Source organism: Cydia splendana, chromosome 8 (assembly GCF_910591565.1).
Source record: "Cydia splendana chromosome 8, ilCydSple1.2, whole genome shotgun sequence".
Taxonomy (NCBI): domain Eukaryota; kingdom Metazoa; phylum Arthropoda; class Insecta; order Lepidoptera; family Tortricidae; genus Cydia; species Cydia splendana.
In genome coordinates this window covers 17392448-17415014 of record NC_085967.1, presented here as the reverse complement: position 1 = coordinate 17415014, position 22567 = coordinate 17392448, and the positions used below count along the sequence as shown (strand labels likewise).

Genomic DNA, 22567 nt, shown 5'->3' with positions numbered 1-22567 from the left:
GACCATGCAAGCCAGTTGGTTGCCACACGCGCTAACGTACGCACGCGCGCTCGAATATCCCTGTGAGATCATTGATACGAAGGAAATGTCATCGCAACGAAAAAAAAATTACACAGCTTGTAGTGTTTATGGCTGCAAAAATACCAAATCAAATAATAAATTATCGTTTTCTGCTCTTCCGACAAATGAGGAAAAGTAAGTAAACCTACCGTTATTTTTACGATAGTTAAAAGCTACGAAATTTCTTTAAAGATGTAATGTTTCTAATGACACATATTTTATAGTTATATACTTACATATCTAAGTATCTATTTGAAACAAGTAGGTAGCTAACTTTTAAGTTCTTTTGGTACTGTCATGTTTATTTTAACGAAAGTAGGTACTTACTGCTATTTCAATGTAGGTATTAACCCATTCAGGGCCAGCGACTCAGCGTATGGGTCATGCTCAAACAGTTCCGCAGGGCCAGTGACTCACATGTGAGTCCTGAATAAATTCTGATTTAAACTTAAACGAAACGTAATTTGATGTAATAACGTAAGTATCATATAAGCTGACAACCATTTCTATAAGGCATATTAGGATAAAAAATTATAAACACGTTTTTTTTAATGAAAACAGGGTCTCGAATATTCAAGTTTGATTTACTATCAGTGCAATATAGTAAATATACTGAAATTCTAGATACATAATGCGATGCAAGAAAACAGAAAGATCTATATTTAAAAAATACAAAAAATATATATATTTCAGAAGTTATTGACATGGCTCAAGGTATGGGTCACCGTGGCCTGGCGCTACTTGTAAAAACTACTAATGTTTCCGTAGCAGGCTAAAATAAACTTTATTGGCTGGTTTTAAAGCTTATTTCATGTTGAAGCTGTTTGATATTGTACCATTTTACAACTGATTACTGTTTGGATGATGGTAAGCAACAATTTGTAGGAACCAAGCCGTAGTATAATAATATTTTGTTTTGTATGAGGGGGGTAAGGCAACGAGGATTTTCTCCCACTGTACTTTTATGTCATAATATTTGGTGATCGTTGTATTGTATCTTAGGCGATTACCTACTAACAATGATGTTAAGGTTAATTTTTTTCGTTTCAATATAGAACAAGGCGGTTGAAACAGTCACCACTAACTAATATGTATTGTATTACAAATAGTTTGTGACAAATATTTACAAGTTATTTCAAACATCGTGGTTTCTACGGCAGATTAGAAAGTAAGTACTATAATACATTTTAAGTTGTCTATTGTTACTAATATAATGGCGTTTACCAAAACAAAGATACATGCCCGACCAGGTGTAAGCTTATCGGACACACTTGGACAATAAACAAGGAATGCATCCGAGCGGCGGCGGCGGTATTATCTTTCATGTGGTATTTGTCACAAGAGTTCAAGATGTGATTCATCCCATCCCCCATTAGAGATTTATTTTGGAGTAACATGGAAAATATTATTTAGTCACGATTTATTCGTTGGCGACTTTATACTCCTCCTGTGCTGTTTAGTGATTTCGTATTTTGTGACCATGGCTATGGATTACCGGAATTTGAACCCGCCTAACCTGACCGACTGTGCTATGAACTGGATCGGGATATCGGGAAACGGGTCTAATTTAACTTCCAAGATTTGCCCCAAAAACAACAACAAAAAACACGGCAAGTTAAATATAATCAGACCAAGCTAAGTTGGCAGCGATTTTGATAGCACAGGCTGAGTACCTAAGTGTAATTTAAATGTCAAACTTATATGAAATTATGCCGTTTAACTTAACACTTGCACAGGCTGAGCTATAAAAATTGCTGCCAACTTAGCTTGGTCAGACATTAAAAGCTTGTAGAAAGTAAAAATATTCACTCCTACAAACTGCAATAATTAGTTTCTTTTTTGATAGGCACAGAAAATCGGTGGTTAGTAAAAATGTTGCATAATGCTGTCCAACTGGCCGGCTTCATAAGCGGCGATTTATTTACCGTTCGCGCCAGGCTCGAGACCCATAAGCTGAGTCATACGTTTTAGCTAAAAACGGTTTGTATGGTGGCCTGGCGTATTGTGTACGCTCGGCGGTTCGTGGCCATGAATGGGTTAAGTACTAAACTATGCCCTGTTTGTCTTATAATACCTGTATTGATGTTTTCTATATTATGTAACGTAAATCTCTAACAGGTTTTAAACTACACGAAGTTTTAAAACTAATTCTTGCTGGGATCAAGCGCGCGGTTAATAAAACGGCGTAAACACTGCGGTTACTGCAGGGACATATGACCTTTTAAAATGAGTATTTCGCAAACACTATCGCATAAACGGAATATTAGGTACCTATTATAATTTAAGATTTAGCTTTCCTTTTATTTCACTCCGCTGTTTGAGTAGGTATTTATTTATCATTTCTAAGCGTCAGCAACCCTAGCGTTGTGCCGGTGCGCGCGGTGCGGGGAGCGGCGATCTGAAGGTCACTCCATTGTATTATTGCGTAGGTATCAAAACGGTAGGTATTTGCGTTTTCTTTGAGAGATAAGTATCTGTTCGTAAGAACTATTATATAATCTGTGACCTAGGCTAAAACAATCTTTTTTTCTTTTTCCTGAAAGTAATATATGTGCTAGGTAATTGTTTGCTGATTATGGAAAAATTATAAAAAAATAACATCGATTTTCACTGCGAAATCAGTGTTAGAAGTTGCATAGGCTAAATCATATTTATGTAATTATATAATTTTCAATAAGAGACATGAAATTTTTTACTACCATCTTAGAAAGGTACACTATTTGTGATATATCTATGATAAAGTTTTTAAATATAAAATTATTAGTGTCCGACCGAAGGTTCGGTTTCGGTTTCGGTTTCGGCCAGTTTCGGCCATAAAATCATGTTTCGGCCGTAGTTTCGGTTTCGGCCAAAAAACGGCCGAACCTTTCGGCCGGGCCGAAACATACGAAATGGTACTTCGTACTATGAAACTAAACATGTGACAAAGATCAAAAGTTGGAGAACGAGTAGGATAACAATATTTATATACTGATTTATGTATACATAAATTAATTGGTTTATTAGAAAACACAATTCCCCTAATCAAGGCGCCACTGGACGGTCGACGCAGTCTTATCCCCTTATTCATAAACGCATAAAGTTTTATTTATACACAAATAGTGGAGTGGCCAAGTTGAAGAATAGCAACTTTCGTAGGACTAAAAAGGTTTATACCGACAAGTGGTATTGTTGGGATCAGCATGGTCAATAGACCATCATCATTGATAATCAGTAGATTATCAAAATGCATGTTGTCGCTTCATAAAGTGGTGGAAGGGGTCGTGACGTCATAAAGTCGGCAGTACAAAGTTGTAAACTTTTTTCTTTTGAACATACTATGTGTGGTACCAAATGAAAGGGCTTTGTGAGTAGATTAATGTTAGACTATGTTACATATTTGTAATCTAAGATTACAAATATGTAACATAGTCTAACATTTTCACCACTTGTTCTATTCTAACAAATTATTGGAAAACTTTCAAAAATTTGACAATCCAGAGTTGAATTGGAACTGCTCTAAATTGAAAATGGCTGAATGGATTAGGCCAAATTTTATTCAAAATGACTGAATATTCTCTATACTATGTCTAAAATTAATTAACCAAATATATCCAAAAATAAGAAAAGTACATCAAGTTAAATAACAGTATACATTTCTGTTACAGTAGACTACTAAATACTATTTTTTATTGAAAACATACCATGTGGGGTATGAAAAGAAAGGGCTTTGTCAGTAGATCACAAATATATTTAAACGCCCAAATAGTGGAAATGGTATATACCTAGGCCAACTTAGATTTTTTTTTAATTAATTCCCAGCAAGCTGGAAATTGTCTTAATACCTTCATTTGGTTCATCCGAGTTTGCTCCATTCCAGGAGTTATGGAAAAAATTTTGCTCTTTTTCAGTTTTTTGCTTGTAATTCAAAACCGGTACATCCGACGGAAAATTTGCTCTAATCATGATAAAAATTGACATCTGAGGATCCGAAAGATACCTTAATATGAGTTCGTAGTCAAAGATTGTAAAAAATGGCCGCCACTTTGTTTTGCATTTTTTTGTAAAATCATGTCAAAATCTGGCAGTAACATTGATTTTGACGGTGGGTTCCTTCGACATCGAGTGGTTTTGTCAATCCAAGGTAAAATGTACCTCCCAAGGCCCCCAAAGTTTATCTACACCTCCTGGGATGGAGCAAACTTGGATTATACGAATTTAGGACCTAATGAAGGTATTAAAATTAAAATGATTTCTTTTTGCTTGCTGGGAAATAATTTCTCAAAACAACGCAACGGAGCCACGCCGTTTTGTCGAATAAATAGTGTTTAGTTTTAAGTTTATAAAATACATATGTATGTTAGTCTGTAAGGTATTTGTAATATGCGTCTTGTTGCCTGAATTAAAATTCTAAATAAAAATAAAAATAAAATAAAAACGCTTTTTTGGGATCTAATTTGATTGGCCTAATATATAGTATGTTATATATTTGTAATTTACTCATAAATCGCTTTCATTTAATACCTCACATGGTATGTTTTCAGTGAAGAAAATAGTATTTTAGAAGTTTCCCATAACAGAAAATTATACTGTTATTCAAATTGATATATCTATTTCTCTTATTTTTTAATATTTCTGGCTATTTTAATATTTTTTTAATATTTTTAACATTATATAGAGGATATTCTCAGTCCCTTGGTATGTATTTTAGAATAATCCATTCAGTAGTTTTCAATGTAGAGCAGTCCAAAATCAATTCTGCATTATGTAATTTTTGGACGTTTTCTTCCAATTTCTTAGACCAAGTAGTGAAAATGGTATAGTATGTTACATTTTTGTAATTTACTCACAAAGCCCTTTCATTTGGTACCCCACATGGTATGTTTAAAAGAAAAAAGTTAAAAACTTAGTACTGCCGTCTTTATGACGTCATAAAAACTCATTCCAAAGAAGCGACAACGTACATTTTGATAATCAGTAGACCACAATGTCACTTGTCGGTATAAGCCTTTTCGGTCCTACGAAAATCGAAAATAAGGTGGTTTCTACGATTTGGCCTCTCCTCTAAAAAGCGGTCTGACATATTAATAAGTCTACAAAAGGTTCGGTTTCGGTTTCGGTTTCGGCCGAAACTGGGGCCAAAGCCGAACCTTCGGTTTCGGTTTCGGCAAAAAATCATGTTTCGGTCGGACACTAAAAATTATTACAAACCCCGAAAAATCGTTCATAATCACATACTAAAAATCATCAACGTCTGGATGTTTCCAAGTTTTCCGACATTTCGTCTTAAAACGCTTGAATTTTTATAAATTAAAATACTGTGTAAATTTAAGTAGATGGTAGTAAGTAATCGGAAAACTGATTAGTTTTACTATTGAAATAATATATAGGAACAAATAGATTTTATCTAATCATGTATAAAATTAGATGGTTTGTTGTGGAGGCTGCATCCTACACTATGCATTTAAACATGACTTTATGATTATGAAAAGGTTAAAAATCAAACATATACGCGCTCCACTGCGGTGCGACGAAGCCTTAGACAACAAAGCGTGTGCAAGTTGTTTTTAAAGCTGTATATGAGTTACTTATCAATGTTAGCTGCTGCTATAAATAAATTATGTACCTTAGTGGGGGCAGTCCTGGGCGGCGCGGCCTTGGCGGTGATGCGCTTGTTGGCCAGGTCCTTGCTCTGCTTGTCCAGCGCCGCGCGCGCCGCCAGCGGAGCGCGAGCGGCCGGCCGTGGGGCGGCGGGCCTGCGGGAAACGTTACTTAGCACAAGTGTTGTATGTTACCAAGTATTGCCATTAACGACACTATTCTTAATTGTTCTACATTACTGTTAACATCGGAAAATGGAATTGCCGACCGAGCGAGCCATAGAGCGGATGCGAGACTATTTTAAAAGTGTAAGGTAGAGGTACGTATACGTAGTGTTTTTTTTATTAATTCATAGAAATTTAATCTAAAAGCCAATAATAACCACGACGTGTGGCGGGGCAAGTGACGCGAGTTCATGATTACCAACCCCCTTCGCAACGGAATCGATCTTCAGCAATAAAGAATGACGAATAAGAAGTAAGAGACAGACACACTCACTACTACTTTGACAGTACTCACTTGGTCGCCGGTGCCGTCGCAGGAGCGGTCGCCGGGCGGGGCGCCGGCCGTGCGGCGACGGGCACCCTCCTGATCGGGGGCGGCACCTTCGCGTCGCCGTTCGTGAGAGGCTTCTTCTCGGCCGCCTTCACCTCCCGGGGCTTGGCGGGCTGCGGCGCCGGGCGGGGCGCGGGGCGGGCGGCGGGGCGCGGCGCGGCGGGGCGGGCCGCGGGCGCCGTGGCGGGCCTGGTCGTGGGCGCCGCCCGGGGCGCGGCGGGCGCCGGCCGCGTGCTGGCCGCCTTGGGCGCCGCGCGGGGGGCGGGCGCGGCGCGGGGCGCGGCGGGCTTGGCGGTCGTCGGCCCCTCCTTGGCGGGCGCGGGCGAGCTCTTGGCGGCGGGCCGGGGCGAGGGCCGCGCCGCCGTCGGGGTGGGGGCGGCCCTCGGCCTAGCGAGCGCGGGGGCGGCGGGGGACTTGGTGAGCGACGCGCGGGCGGCGGCGGGGCGCGCGGCGGCGGGCTTCCTGCCGGCGGAGGCGGGCGCGGCCGCTTTCGTCGCGGACTTGGGGGTCGCGGCCGTCCTCGGGGCGGGGGACGCGGCGGTCTTCTTGGCGGGGGTCTTCGCCTTGGCGGCCGCGGCCGCGGTCGCGGCGACGGCGGTGGCGGCGGTGGCGGCGGCGGCGGCGGCGGCGACCGCGCCGACGGCGGCCGTCGCGAGAGATGCGTCGGCGGGCTCGGCGGCCGGCACCTCGAGCGGCGGCGCGACGAGGTCGACGGCGGGCATCGGCGGCGGCGTGCCGGCGGGCAGCTGCACGGCCTCGTCGGTGATCTCGCTCGTGACGGGGACGCAGATTTCCTGCGCGTGCGACTCGGGGATGCCGATATCTATATCGGTGACGAGGTCTCTGTGCGATTGTTCGACCCGCTCCTCGGGAACGATGTCGGGGGCGGGGCCGGAGGCGGCCGCGGGCGTCCGCGCTCGCTCCTCGCGGGGCGGCTCCGGCGTGAGGCGATCGCAGGCGGGCGGCGCGGGCGACGGCGCGGCGGCGAAGGGCGACGCGGTCTCGGGCCGCAGCTCCGGCTCGGCGGGCAGCGGCGACTCCGCAGATTCGGGGGCGAGCGACGCGCTCGGCGGCTCGATCTCCACCGGCGGCGGGGATTCCCTCAGAATCTCGGGCTCTACGGGGAGAACCGATTCGACGGGCAACGGGGAGGCCGCCGGGAGGGGAGACTCGGACGGCAGGGACGACTCGCTGGGGAGCGGCACCTCCGCCGGGAGCGGCGAGGGTGCGGGCGACTCGGCCGCGAGGCTCGAGAGGAGGTCCGTGTCCGCGGGCGCGGGGCTGGCCGCGGGCAGCGGGGAGGGCGCGGGCGCGGGGGAGGCGGCGAGGAGCTCCTCGTGGTGCGGCGCGGGCGACAGCGGCGTCTCGCTGGGCAACGGCGACGCGGTCGTCTCGCTCTCGTGGGCGGTGGCCGACAGGAGGTCGACTTCCTCGTGCAAGTCGTGTGGCGTCTCCGCGTCCCGGGGCTCGATCGTGTCGTCCTCGCGCGCGGCGACGGCGTCGAAGTGGTCGTCGATCCTGTCGTAGTTGTGTATTTCAGCCTTAACGTTCTCTTGGAGCTCGTGCGTCGGCTCCGGGGTGGCGTCGCCGCGGCCCGCGGGCGTGGGGGACGGCGCCAGGTGCTCGTTGGAATGCTCGTGATTTTCAGTAGCGTGTGATTCGTGCAGGTCGTTTTCCAATAGATTATCAGTATGTTCCGCCCGTTGAGAGAACTCTTCGAAAGCAGCGTGTTCCGCCTCTACGATTTCGTTTTGTGTCTGTGGGAGTTCCTGCGCCGACTCGGGGCGCGAGGCGGGCTCGCAGGGCGTCTCCGGTTTGCACTCCATTTCGACATCCTGGGACGTTTCCTCCTGCGGTGTGATCGCTCGATCCGAAGGATCCTGAATATCCTCGTTGAAACCCAATTCGGAGCTCTTGCCGTCGGGTATTTCGGGTATCTGTTCGAACAGGAGCTTGTGAGATTCGGGCGTGTCCGTCTGCATGACGTTATCTTGGGGCGGGCAGTCAGTCTGTAGATCTATGTTGGGGAAGTTTTGTAAGTTGTTAGAGTTGTTGACGTAGTCTATGAAGTTAGCACCCTGGTCGAAGTGGTCGTTGTTGGGGAGTGGGTGGTCGTTGTCGGGACGGGGGCTGACGTTCTCCTTGTCGTCGTGGCCGTCGCGGTCGTCGTTGTCGTCGGCGTCGGGCAGCGGCTGCACGGCGTTGAGGTCGACGGGCCCGTCGAGCAGCCGCTCGCAGGTGTCGTCGTCCTTCTCCTGGTAGAAGCTCATGCTCATCGGGTCTCGCTCTTTGCTCTTCAGTCTTTCTAGTAACTCTTCATTGTCGTCTGATGCGAACGGATTTGTTTCAGAGTGTGCTTGGAATACCTACAATGAAGACAAAGTTTTAACATTAAGCCTTTTGGCATTAAGTCCGCCAGTTTAGTATTATGTCACTACGTGTGAGTTCCTATAATTGGCTTCCTGTATCTACTATAATTTATATATTAATGTCATAGCTGTTGGATCTCCAAATTAATAAAATAAAATTATAATTTGTAAGTACATAACAATATATCTTTGTGCAAACAAGTTTAAATAAATAAAGTTGGTCTCATCATGTACTTATAAAGGTGCATAATTGTGCACCAATAGACGCAAATAGGCTGGGAATCCTGTCATATTAGCATGTTATTAGATAAATAGAAAAAAAAATGACAAATATTGTGTAAATTCTGGTTAGTTCTCTCATCAGTGTCTAGTAATATATAATAACTGTTGTAATTATTGGCACATGGTATCAATAATGTGGAAACAGTAAATTTAACAACTTAAATTAACCCTCTGCGACTGATGTGCGGTGTATCAGACACCGACAAAAAATTTTTTTGTTGCTATGTCGGCGTACGGCGCGATATAGCTGTCTCGCTCATTACCTTCCTCAAACGACTCGCGGCATCGGACAGTGATGCCCGAACGGCAACGTGGTGGTGCATGCACCGGGAGATATGAGCTGCGGGTGTCCCACAGACGTGAGTACAGCAATAAGTCCTGGGTCTGACAGACCTCACCTCATAAAATTATGTACTTGTTCATCGTAATTAAGGTGTCTATCAGACCTCACCTCACATAAATATTAATGTTTCTATAGTGTCTGAGAGACCTCACCACATAAATAATTATATTTTACATGGCCGATCGAGGAAAATCCTTTAAAATAAGTACCAACTTCAGGACTGATTAGTGCCTTATTCTGTCTTTAGATTTTCTCTATGTTTTTTTAGGTATACATACAATGTTCAAGAGAAGGAAAATTAATTAAGTTACTTGAAATTGTTGATTGTTAAGTTTTTTTTTAATTTTTTTGCTCGCCTAAGTACAAATTGTAAGAGACTGTGATCTCATTAAATATTATCATATATTTGTTATATATTTTATTTAAAACCTATTTTACTATTGAATTTATTAAATTATAAATAGAATGATCGTTATATAAAACAATAGTTACCATTTTACCATTAGTTTATTTGTAATGAATCATCGAAAATGACGTCTGATAGACACCACATCAGTAGAATCTCTCTAAAAAAGTCACCACAGTTGCAGAGGGTTAAGAAGGCCATAATTTGCAATGAACCACTTTAGAAACAAGCATTAAATAAAATCAAATAAACTGTAACATTTAAAAGACATTACATATTTTGCACTTACATTCATGTACATTTGTAACCTAACTGTACACTGGCGTTCAAAAGTGCATGGAGATGTTTTAACCGTAATATTAAGGCATTACGGTCGACATCTATCATGCACTTTTGAACGCCACTGCACAGCAAATGGAAGACAATACTTTTGTTTGATTGTTATGATTGTCTAGGCATTCATGAATATTTTCAATATAAAAATCTTTCCTATCATCTATTCCAACTAAAAACACTTATAAATTAAATATGTAATGAGATGCATAATGGTTTACTGTATAAACTAACCTGTATATTACAGAAATCAGTGGTGTCTTTCTGTATTCTGTCGAAGTCCTGTATGAGACTGATATCCTTTGCCTTGTCGGGCTCCACGCCTACACTGAATCCAAAGCCGAGGCTGTCCAGGGTGTTCTTGTCATTCCCATTCAATTGTTCTGTTATTCCGTCAATTGATACATTCTGAAAATAAAATGATAATTTAGTATATGCACAAATATTCTTTTAATATAGTTCCCTTTAATAGTGTGCATTTCACTATTAAAGGGAACTATATTAAAAGAAACTTCATTAAGAAATTGGGAACATCTAAATATACTTAATACTCTTATTTGGACATGTATGTTATACCTTTCCTTCTTTCTTTTTAAAATCACTATGGAAAGAAATTGGTAGGTAACAACATTTATCATTTTAAATAACTGTGTGTGACTCCAGATGGTCTAACTAAATGTTCTCTTTAGAAATCTAAATAGGAACTAACTAATTAAGAAATTCAGAAGTACATTAAAGCTAAGAAATACTTAAGGCCTGTGCACACAGGCTTGCGTGTGCGCGACGTGCACATGCGCTAAAATGTAGTCGACGCACACGCACACAACACGCAAGCGGTGTGCCGTCTCTTTAACCAACAAGATTTTCAATTCTCATAAACTAACTACATTACGACTGATAAGGTAAGTGTCACTGTGCTAAGCCAATCAAAATGGCAAAGGTATGAGCAATCAGGATGTCATTATGACTTTCCTGCATGACAATGATATGAGTACAACAACAATGAAACAACGGCAGGCTTACTAACACTAGAATTCCATTTTGATATTTTATTCCTCTTCACGTTTTCTATTGCATATTATTTCTGTAGTTGTGGAAGGAAATCCTTGCATATAAACTGCAGCCTGATAGTATATCAAGAATAACTGTTCAATTATAACATGATTAAAATAATAAAGTAATATTCTTAAAAATAGGTAGTTAACATGTCTTGTGATTATTTATAGAAAATTTTGTAGCCATTAAAAGTGGTAAAAATGAGTTTTATACTTAAAGACTGATATTCAAATCACAATGCTACTTACATGGTGTCCATTTAACTGATCACAATTATCCAAGTCTAGCAGCTCAGCAGGCCGCCGAACCACTTCTGTCTCAAACTGTTGAACGTCTGGCAGCTCAATGTCATCCATTGGCTGTGGCTTGCGCGGGGACTCGGCCAGGAGGATGTCTGCTCCGGCTGCTGTGCCAGGCACAAACACCGGGGCGTCTGGGTTGAGAGGGGAACTGTTCATGTCGACTGAACTGCTTTCCCAGGCAGACTGGAATATTAAATAGTACAAAGCATAAGTTGAGTGGAGAGAATGGTGTTGAGTTTCATTTGAAGTCTAAATACTTCAGAAGACAATATACCAATGTCACACTAATTGATGTATAAGTGACGTAAAATAATAACAATAAAAAACAATGGATTGTTGTATCTAAAATTTTTGGTTGTGAATAGATGGGATTAAAAATCCTTCAAGGAATGCCAAAGTAAACTACCTCACTTATCAGTAATTACATTATAAACAGATGACTAACAGCTGATTTCACACAAGTGATGCACATCATGTTTAATTTTAGTCTTGAAGTTCAATATTGTTGATATTTCGGAACAATTTTTAGGTTATAACGTGTAGGTATTATCATGCCGCGATCAGAAAGGGATTAGAAATAACAGATTTCCATACACTTACGTCAAAATCAATATGGATTGACAGCTATCTCAATCCCTTTCTAATCGCGATTCAGTAACAAACTAACGTATATTTTGGGCTGGTAATGTTTACATAAAGTTATGCAATAGGCGAATTGTTTATTATACTCACATTGTCCTGACAGGGCGTCTCTGAGCGCGGCGGCTCGTCCTGGTCGTCTCCGTCAGGCTCGCTGCGCTGCTGCTCCGAGCGCTCGCCCTCTCCCTTGAAGTAGTTCCACTCGTCTTCGGACTCCTCGCCGCTCTCAGCTACATTATCCGCCAGGGCACCGTCGATGTGGCTCGCCTCCACTGCGCAACAACAAAACACTACGTTTAAACACAGGCCGCTCACCCTCCGACCATCAACAGGTGACACACCCTCGTCTGCCAAGAAAACACATTCTAACCGATCAGTTTGACATTATTGTAACAAAAGAACGACGCGCCGATACCGGCGCTTTATAATAAACACTGACGAACGGGATGTAGCGTAATGACCAACACAACGATAATTTACCGGTCGCAAATTTCAAACTCGCGACATTCGCCGACGCCATTTCGAGAACGGCCTTTTGAGACACGCCCGTAATCCTAGTTTACATTTTAAACACGTGAAGGAGTCTGTAATAATCCTGGGTGAAACGACGGCCGAGGGATGCGCCTTCAGGCGAACCGATCTATTTCCAGAACACCGCTCCGCATGAATCAACACAGAAATAACCTTTCACAAACGGATCGGTATGTGAAAGTAATTAACAACTTATAAAAATCACGTACCGTAAACGGTAATTTCACTGCACAGATTAATATCTCCACTACACTGTCGGTGTAATATTCGAGTTGTAAGCGAGCAAGAATGTACAGACAAAAGCCGGTCACAATAGGCGAGCGACCGTCGAAACAACACAGACCCAACACGCGTTCAATGAGTGACTGACTGTGGGAGAGGAGGGCGCGGGGAAGGGATGGCGAACACGCGGCAGCGGCAGAGGGGGGCGCACATCCAGGGACGGGGATGCCGTATCAATTCGTATAAAGTAATAAATAATAATACAAGTTCTTTAGGCCATTTGGGGCATAGGGTTTACCTACTTGTTACTTTACCATGGAAGTATTTCACAATAAAATTAAACAATGTCTCTAACTCTCGATAGGTACCTATAACTAGGTAATTATCCGCCCATTTAGGACTATAGAAAAAAAATTACGTAGGTACCTGTACCTACCTACAAAAATAAATACCTCTTTGACTAGTTTAGATTGTCATTACAAGGCCTTATTTTTAGCCCAGATACTAAACAAAAACATGACAGTTGTATGTAAACATTGTCCCGGTATTTGTCCCATAGTATTTTTAATTTTTTGGATTTTGTGGAAATTGTAATAAGATAATTCCGAAATTCAGATGAAAATCACCCTTAATTCCATTATAATAAAAGTCTCTTTTCGGAATTATCCGACAGTTTTCGACATTCGGAATTACCCGAGTAAACCTTACATATGTACTTAAACATAAAATTCGTTCTAAAATACTTAAACCGTATATTTTTATAATGGAAATTTGTTTTAAGAAACTGATAGAAAGAAATAAACAAGTCATTTTTCTCAGATAAACTATATTTCGGTAGGTACTCATAATTGACATTAATAGCAAATTAATACTCAGGCAAACCCACTTTGTCAGTAGAAAAATTTCGGGATTCACGCTAAATGCAAATTTTCTATGGGGGGGCAAACCTTCGCCCCTACACTTCTTTAAGAGCCAACGGGAGTGGTAATTTCTCCATACGAACGTACTCCTCGTTTTCCTCCGTGGTTTTTGAAACTAGAGCAATGATTTTTTCAACACAGATTAATATTGTCAATATCTGTGTCGGACCGTTTTGCTTTTTTTGATATTTTTGTTTTTTAAGGCGCTAGAGCCCTTCAAAAATGGCCAAAATGGCCTAATTGACTATGCCGCGATGAGAGGCGTGGCATTCAAAACTGATATCAATTAGCCAAAAAAGCAAAACGGTCCGACACAGATAATTTCATAATCATTTAGATTTCCAAATTTGGTTACGATTGGTTAAGTTTTGGAGGAGGAAACAGAGGAGTACGAAACCTCGATTTTTGAGATTTTTACGCAGGATTTTTCGCCTTGTCCTTATCGCACTACTTTTAGGTGCCGCTTCCGTTAGCGAGACGGGTATATTTACCTAAAATATTTAAAACTCAGCTCCTGTTTCGTCTTAAATTTGCTGCCTTTTTCTACCGACGGAAAAGGCTCGCCAAACTATAGCTAAAATGTAAAACTGAAGAAAAAAAACTAGATTGTCTACATTTCCAAGGATCATTAGAACAGAATACATACGAGTAATATAGTTTGTCAAAGGACTGTCTCATTTCAAACACAGACAGAGAGAATCATACTATCTTTGTCTTACACTAGTACTAGCACCCAAAAGAAACGGATGAGTAAGTATAGTATAGTTTTTTTGTTCTTATTTACTGACAAATTTGGTTTGACCAACTAAGTATATATAGTACCTACTACCGTACAGAATGGACACTACAAAACCGAAGTTTGACAGCGATTCAGGGACGAATCATGCTATTCCTTTCTAATATATGGCACTATCCCTTTCGGCTATTTAGGGTTGTCAAAGATCAAGTGATTATCTTATCTGTGGTAATGCACGCAAAAGGACGTCAAGTGGTGCCAACCCTAATAATTGCTCGAAGTAATGCTGAGCCGATCGGAGCCGAGTATGCCCGAAAGGAGGAGTTGTCTCCCCACTGTCATTAGCAACTTCATTGTCCACAAATTTCTAAAAATTCCAAGTCATCCTTTGCAAGTTCGGCACACGTAAATAATTTTGCCAATTCCTGTCCAAAAGTTTTACCTTATAAGAACAAGGTATTATTTGTTCTTTTAAGGTAAAACTTTTAAAAGTATCGGCATAATAAAAAAAAAGATAATCGTGTTTATCCCAGACCTTTGTAACATCATCTTTCTTAAATGCTTTAGGTTCCAGATGCTCAGTAGTCTTATCAAAAGTTTCGTTACTTAGTCTGCTAGTCCCGCAACTGCACTTTTCAACGTGATCTAAATTTGCAAGTTCAGAAAAGGTAAATATTCTTGCCAATTCTAATTTAAGCACGGCTCGTCTCCGAGTGGTAAATCCTTTAAAAGTATCCGCATAATGTAAAAAAAGCGGCCAAGTGCGAGTCGGACTCGCCCATGTAGGGTTCCGTAGCAGCAAGTAACATAATAAAATTGCGGTTTACGATTTATGACGTATTAAAAAAAAACTACTTACTAGATCTCGTTCAAACCAATTTTCGGTGGAAGTTTGCATGGTAATGTACATCATATATTTTTTTTAGTTTTATCATTCTCTTATTTTAGAAGTTACAGGGGTGGGGGGTGGGGGGTGGGGGGACACACATTTTACTACTTTGGAAGTGTCTCTCGCGCAAACTACTTATTTAGTTAAAAAAAAATGATATTAAAAACCTCAATATCATTTTTGAAGACCTATCCATATAGATACCCCACACGTATGGGTTTGATGAAAAATAAAAATTTTGAGTTTCAGTTCTAAGTATGGGGAACCCCCAAAATTTATTGTTTTTTTTTTCTATTTTTGTGTGAAAGTCTTAATGCGGTTCACAGAATACATCTACTTACCAAGTTTCAACAGTATAGTTCTTATAGTTTCGGAAAAAAGTGGCTGTGACATACACGGACAGACAGACAGACATGACGAATCCATAAGGGTTCCGTTTTTTGCCATTTGGCTACGGAACTCTAAAAAGATAATCAATTTTGTCCAACTTCGTACTTTCGTATTTCAGGTCATTATACTCATGGTTGTTTATGCTGTTTTTCTTAATTTCAATATCCTGGGGTTGTTTTTCATCCTGTGTATTTGTATTCGACGGTACCGTGGTGGGGATAGATGGTGACTTGTTTGATTGTGTAGCTGAAATGATTGTTTTTGGTTGAGTGTTCGATGATTTCGCAGCGAATTTTGTTATTGTCTTTGGACTTGAATTTGGTTCCCTTTTTATTTCCATATTCTTCTAGTCTCTAACTAGCGAATTGAATTGAATTGCCATGACTCGAAAGGGTGCAAACTTGAATTAAGTTGGGGTACTTAAATAAATCATCTTGTTGTAATAACTATGTACCTAAAGTGTGGAAGACGTAACATAATATAAGCAGAGCAAATAGAGGAATATAAAGCAAACCAGTAAAGCAAACAAGACAACTGATAAACATTGAGCTGTGATACACTCTACCAAACTTACCTTTTATGAAATGCATTGAAAGTGAGCGTGACGTGCACGGGCATCAAATTAATAATTGATAAATGTTGAAACACACGCTATCTAGATGCTTAAATAAGTAAAACTCAAAAAGGAGATTCTGTGGATTTTTTGGAAATCGTCGTCAACTCAACAATGAAATCACCGGGACAATAAGAGGAGAAATACCTAAAGGAAGAAGCCCAATGAACTGATACATTAACACCACACTCACAGAGTTAATTCTCAGGAACAGATGGAGGAACATGCCTAGTTCAAGAGATAATCATTTCCTAGTGGGTCACGGCCCCCAGTATTTGACGAAAGCAAAGAAATCTATCGTGACATGATAACTTTTTATGAATATTATAAATAAATAAATAAATATTAGGGGGACATCTTACACAGATCAACCTAGCCCCAAACTAAGCAAAGCTTGTACTATGGGTGCTAGGCGACGATATACATACTTATATAGATAAATACATACTTATATACATATAAATATCCATGACTCGGGAACAAATATTTGTGTTCATCACACAAATAAATGCCCTTACCGGGATTCGAACCCAGGACCATCGGCTTCACAGGCAGGGTCACTACCCACTAGGCCAGACCGGTCGTCTTATGTTCCAATATTGAGGTCATTGACATGTCGTTAAAGCGTTAGCAAATCGAAGTCCCTAAACGAGTTATATATCTATTTCCGTGCCACATTTGCTGTCCGGAACTTCTTTCGGAGAAGTGTCACTACTCCACCAACGACGGTGTTCCGCTCCAAGTTACCTACACTACACCACATTTTAAGTTAACTATACGATATATTATACATATAGTTAAATTGCACCATATTTGACGTACCTGTGTGAGCTGGAGGTGTCGGCGGCGCGACGTGGTTCCTGGCCTCCGCGTCCAGATCGTCCGCGTCGACCGCGGTCTCCGGGCCGAGGTCCTCGCTGTCACTGTCCGAGTTGTCGACGCCGTTGTCGGCCAGCTCGCCCTCGGGCTCGCCGCACTCCGCCGTCGCGCCGTCCATGCCGTGGTGCTTGGTGTCCGCGTCCACAGCGAAGGGCGGCAGCGACGCGTTCACCAACGCGTTGTCCAGCCTGAATATGATTATTGATATGAGCGGATTCAACAATTACATGAATCACAGTTTAAATAGACTCGCCCATCGGGTATGCACATCTTTGTTCACGTATATAGCAGAACAGCTTCCAACATACTTTAGCCTTATGTGACGATGATCGTTTAAATGGGATGATTCGACTTTTGCTGTATGACTTAAGAGCTGATTTAGACGGCATGCGAACTCGCATGCGATTTTAGTTACATTGCGGACTGTTGGTTACGTCCAATTCAACCGACCGATCAAAAACCGTAATGTAATAAAACTCGCATGCGAGTTCTCGCACCGTCTAAATGAGACTTTAATGACGCATAGGCAACTTAATTTATCTTATGTACTTGTACTAGGTTACCAATGGCGAGGTGTCCACTGGCGAGGTGGCTATGAGACCTTACTCCACAAAAACAGGATGTTTTGAGTTGTTTACGTTCCTGTCCAACCCTTTTCTCGTATCTTTCAAAAATGGGGCGCCCGTTTATTTTAAATTATTTTAATTCCGGTCGAATAAACTGCGATCGTGGATCTGCGTAAGTATTATTAGGTGTAGGTTTCCGAAATAAATTTAAATTGTTTTATCCCGGACGGATTACAAAGTGGATCAGACTGAAATAAGAATATAATAATGATGAAAAGAGGATCGGATAAAGGGGCCGGGCCGAAAAACCCTGTTTGTATTTTTATAGCATTAGTGAATCAGTATTATTATCACAGTTATCACACATACATCGATATATGTTTTTAGCATTCGGTTTAATTTTCCATATACCGGGTATGTAACATGAGCAAAAAATTAAACTGTAGGCTGTACTTCTCATACTGACCAACATTTGTTCAGCGACTTTTAAAAATAACTTGTGGTTTGATTTTTAATACACTTTAAAGTTTATTCTAAGACACAATGTATTGCGAATTTTGTTATGTTTAAGGCGTGACAAGCAACGTCAATCACAATAATATGGCGTGGCGATTGCGTCCATTGAAGATAATATTTATTTTGTATGAAAAATAGGGAGTCTAAATACTTCATAATTTTTAAAAGTTGTTGAACAAAAGTGTCACCGTTGAGGAGTACAATCTATGTTTTAATTATTTGCTCGTGTTACAGGCCACACCCGGTATTTGTGCTCGGGAAACAACAGGACCCTTGTTATTCTTATCTTAGTGTCGGACTCCACATGATGACTCACACAAGAACACAAGATTAACTTAAGCGCCTCGGCCGATGCTGATATACCTAATACATATACTTAATAAATATTTAAGATCGTGCGTGGACTCTCAATTTAGTTTAAAAGTTAGGCAGGCAACCGATATTTTCAAGGTCGTCTGGTTTTGTTGATTTCGTTATTGAGAGAATGGCATATAGTAAATTAGTAACCTACGCAAAAACTGGTAATTTTATCGATAGGTGCGGTTTGATTGCCTAATTATCAAATGCCTAAAATCTAAGTGAAAATCTGGATTCTGGATATTGGAGATATGTAGGTTGTACAAGAATCTGGGTTGAATATTTCTGGGGAGGCGCACCTTTTATTTCGCATCAATTATTCTTCCGATTGTGATACCAAAACTTTATTTTAAATGTTCAAGAACTTCTAGGGAATCTTGAATTGGTGCTTGATCGGCTTCGACTGTCATCGAAGTTACTTAGACGTGAGTGAATAACTATGTCAATGTCAAAACTGGTGGTAGTGGTACAGGACATCTAATGCTCTGTACTCTACTTATCCCTTCAACAGTTAGTACCTACTGACGATCTGCCAAGCCCTGGCTTATATTCTGCGTCTATGTCTATAAATTAAGAATAATAAACATTATACAGTTACCCAAGATCCATGGGCGGGCGGTTGTCGGCGGCTATGTCGCGCGGGTCCTTCAGGAACACCACGATTATGGAGATGTTGTCGCAGGAGCCCTGCCTTTTCGCCTGCACTATCAGCCGCTTCGTCACTGCCTTCAAGTCATCTGTGGACAACGACGCTCTTTCAGTGAGTCATTAACACATCATAATTAGATATGAGTCATGGCAATCTAGTGTGAAACTTTAGGAGAGTTACAATGAACGGACATACTATAGTGATCAATTGCAAAAATACGAGATATCTAGTAGCTAATAAAGTACCGGTTCAAAAATATTCATAGTAACTTTCGTTCTTTGCTATATTATGAAGATGATCCCTGTATCGAAACGATTTCTGTAGGCACGTAACTTAAATATGAGTTTTGATTCCTAAAAGGCTTGACTTATACAACATGGGTCAAGAACAATTATCGTGAAATATACATTATGCTGGGAAAGTATTTTCATTTCATTTCCTTCATTACAAATCCATTATTACCGACTACAGCACACAACGCAACAAACTTAAATATTGATCTGTTACGTTGATAATCGCATTCCTATGTAACATGCATAATATGAAGGTAGCATTACGTTCACTATTTTAATGAGCTAAAATACCTAATCTAAATTCCGACATTGCTACGAACAGCAGCACCATCTTAATAATGTAGAGATAATTAATGTATGAGGCAATCATCTGAATTTCTAATCTAATTATGTTTTTGCATGTTTAAAATGGCTGATGTCTGATATCACAACAATCAATAAACTAAAAGTGACTAATGCGGTTATCACACGGATCCGGAGGGTTGCCAGATCGAAAGGCGCTATTATCGGGAAAAAAAAATAATTTTTCGGTATTTAGGAACTTAAGTCGGGGAAAAAAAAACATTCAAATTAAAGTAATTGTATTAAAAAAACGATATTTTACATTATTGGCACTACGTCAGCTGCTCTGCCTATAGACGTTTTTATATAATATAAATTCTTTGAGATCTTGAACAAAAAAAATGTCTTCTCATTATCTACCTACCCCAAGTAACATTTTAGTCCTATAATTTTAGTTTTTATCGCTAAAAGCTTGTATAGACGTCGTATTAAGGTTTCAGAGGTGACCACCTGTCGTATAAAAGCGTTTGGCAACACCTTTTTGCTCTATAGGCTTATACAGCTAATATATTCCATAAGCAATTGATGTAAAGGTTTACTTCACCATTTTATAGGGCCGTTATAGGCGTGTACTATAACAGGTTCAAATATAACAACTATAGAGCAATATTACTGTATAATAGTATTTGGAATCACTTTTATGCAACTAATTTGCGCTATTAAGGTTCCCTGCAAGCCACTATAGTTTTGTGTTTTAACAGTGACAAAAAACCCAACTATACAACGATTTTAGGATATAGTGGCTTTAAAGATCACTGCTATAGTACATAATACTTTAGTGATTTGCGCTATTAAGGTTCCTTGCAAGCCGCTATAGTTTTGTGTTTTTACAGTGACAAAAACCCAACTACTTATACAACGATTTCAGGATATAGTGGCTTTAGAGATCACTGCTACAGTACATAATACTTTAGTAGTCATATGAACACTACTATAGAACTGTTTTGCTCTATAGTAGCGTTTTTGGGACATATATTTATAGATTTAATAAGCGCTTTAGTAGTTTTTAAATCCCTATTATATCTCATAGCTGTAAACGTCACAATGACTCTTTTATATTACAAAACTGTTGTATAGTGGTTTTGTTTTTTCTTTTAAGACAACAGCGTTATAGCTGAGTTTTTATGTATTTTATAAACCGAGTTAGATACATAAAGGTAGAAAACGACTACTTGTAAATTATAAATTTGATCAGTAATGGCTACTTATATCTTGCTTATATAAGTTCAGGCCTAAGCCACATAATGTGGTTCCGTACAAAATATTTTTATTTAATTAATTGATAAAAAAAGACCCCAGTGATATTAGTGATTGTAGTTCAGATTTATCATCAATGATTTAATACAAGCTTAAAATCGTGATGGTTTAGATATTTATCGACATCCATTATTAGCACATTTTTTTACCAATCACACTGAAAAAGAAAACAACAGTAATAATTACATCCAAATTTTAAAAAATCCTATGTTTTTCTAAAGAGTTTGTATGTGCAACTGGGTCACAGCAAAATTCTTATAGAAACCCTAATTTTAATCATGATGGCGGTGAATATTTCGTCGTAAGTTCTATAATTAGCCTATAAAAGTGTCGGATTTACTTCTTGGCTGTATAGTAGTAACTATGGTGAATATCATAGTAGTAACTATGGTGAATATCATAGTTACTACTATACAGCAAAGATATGTTTACGAAGGCATTAAGCGAGCTCTTGGACCTATTCAAAAAAAGACGGCCCCTCTAAAGGAAGCTGACGGCTCTGTCATCACAAACAGCAGTCGCCAGATGGCAAGATGGGTGGAACATTATACCGGGCTTTACTCGTGTCCAGTTGACATTCAACCAGAAACTATGGGACTACTCCCGATCCTGGTTACTTAACTCTACCTGGCCGTCAAGCAGCTTAAGAACGGTAAAAGTCCGGGCAAAGACGAAGTGTACACCGAAATCGTCACGCTTAAGTGCATCCTTCCCGTCCTTCACAACAACCTGACCAAATGTTGGGAACAGGGTTGCGTGCCTCAAGATATGCGCGATTCTAATATCGTCACTCTTTACAAAGGCAAAGGCGACCGCGGTGAATGTAACAATTACCGTGGAATATCCCTCCTTAGCATCGTCGGTAAATCTTTTGGTAGGGCTACCTTGGCTAAACTACAAAAGCTAGCTGACCTCGTATATCCAGAGGCACAATGCGGCTTTCGGGCCCAACGGTCAACTGTCGATATGATATTTTCACTAAGACAGTTGCAGGAATAGTGTAGGGAGCAAAGCAGTCCTCTTGTCGTAGCTTTTGTCGACCTCAACAAGGCTTTTGACACTGTGAGCAGAGAGGGGCTATACTCGGTTCTCGTCAGTATTGGTTGCCCTCCAAAGCTCCTGAAGATAGTACAATCATTCCACGAGGGTATGGAAGCCACCATTCTTCACAACGGCGAAACATCTGCTCCCTTCGACGTACGCCGAGGCGTTCGACAAGGTTGTGTATTGGCACCTACTCTCTTCGGAATATTCTTTTCTGTACTCTTGAAGGTTGCTTTTGGAGACGATCTACAGGGCATACATCTGTACACAAGATCCGATGGTCAGATGTACAACCTAACGAGGCTTAAGTCCAAGCGTCATAGGGAGGACTTATTTGTAGACAGCCTTCTCTTTGCTGACGATGCTGCTTTCGTCGCTCACAGTCAATCTCAGCTGCAGACCATCATGGACACATTTTCAAGAGCTTGTGACCTCTTT

General features: G+C 40.8%; 1 protein-coding gene across 1 annotated transcript in view; it reads right to left on the bottom strand.

The window, feature by feature from the left end:
- Window positions 1–22567, bottom strand: part of LOC134793061 (uncharacterized) — a 148597-nt gene that overhangs the window by 1552 nt on the left and 124478 nt on the right. Inside the window, exons 8-14 of the mRNA XM_063764585.1 lie at window positions 19143–19281; window positions 17049–17293; window positions 12019–12197; window positions 11233–11469; window positions 10163–10336; window positions 6160–8561; window positions 5666–5795 (exon numbers count right to left, since the gene is read on the bottom strand). Of these exons, the coding sequence (XP_063620655.1) occupies window positions 5666–5795; window positions 6160–8561; window positions 10163–10336; window positions 11233–11469; window positions 12019–12197; window positions 17049–17293; window positions 19143–19281 (3506 nt within the window). The remainder of the gene's footprint in view (window positions 1–5665; window positions 5796–6159; window positions 8562–10162; window positions 10337–11232; window positions 11470–12018; window positions 12198–17048; window positions 17294–19142; window positions 19282–22567) is intronic.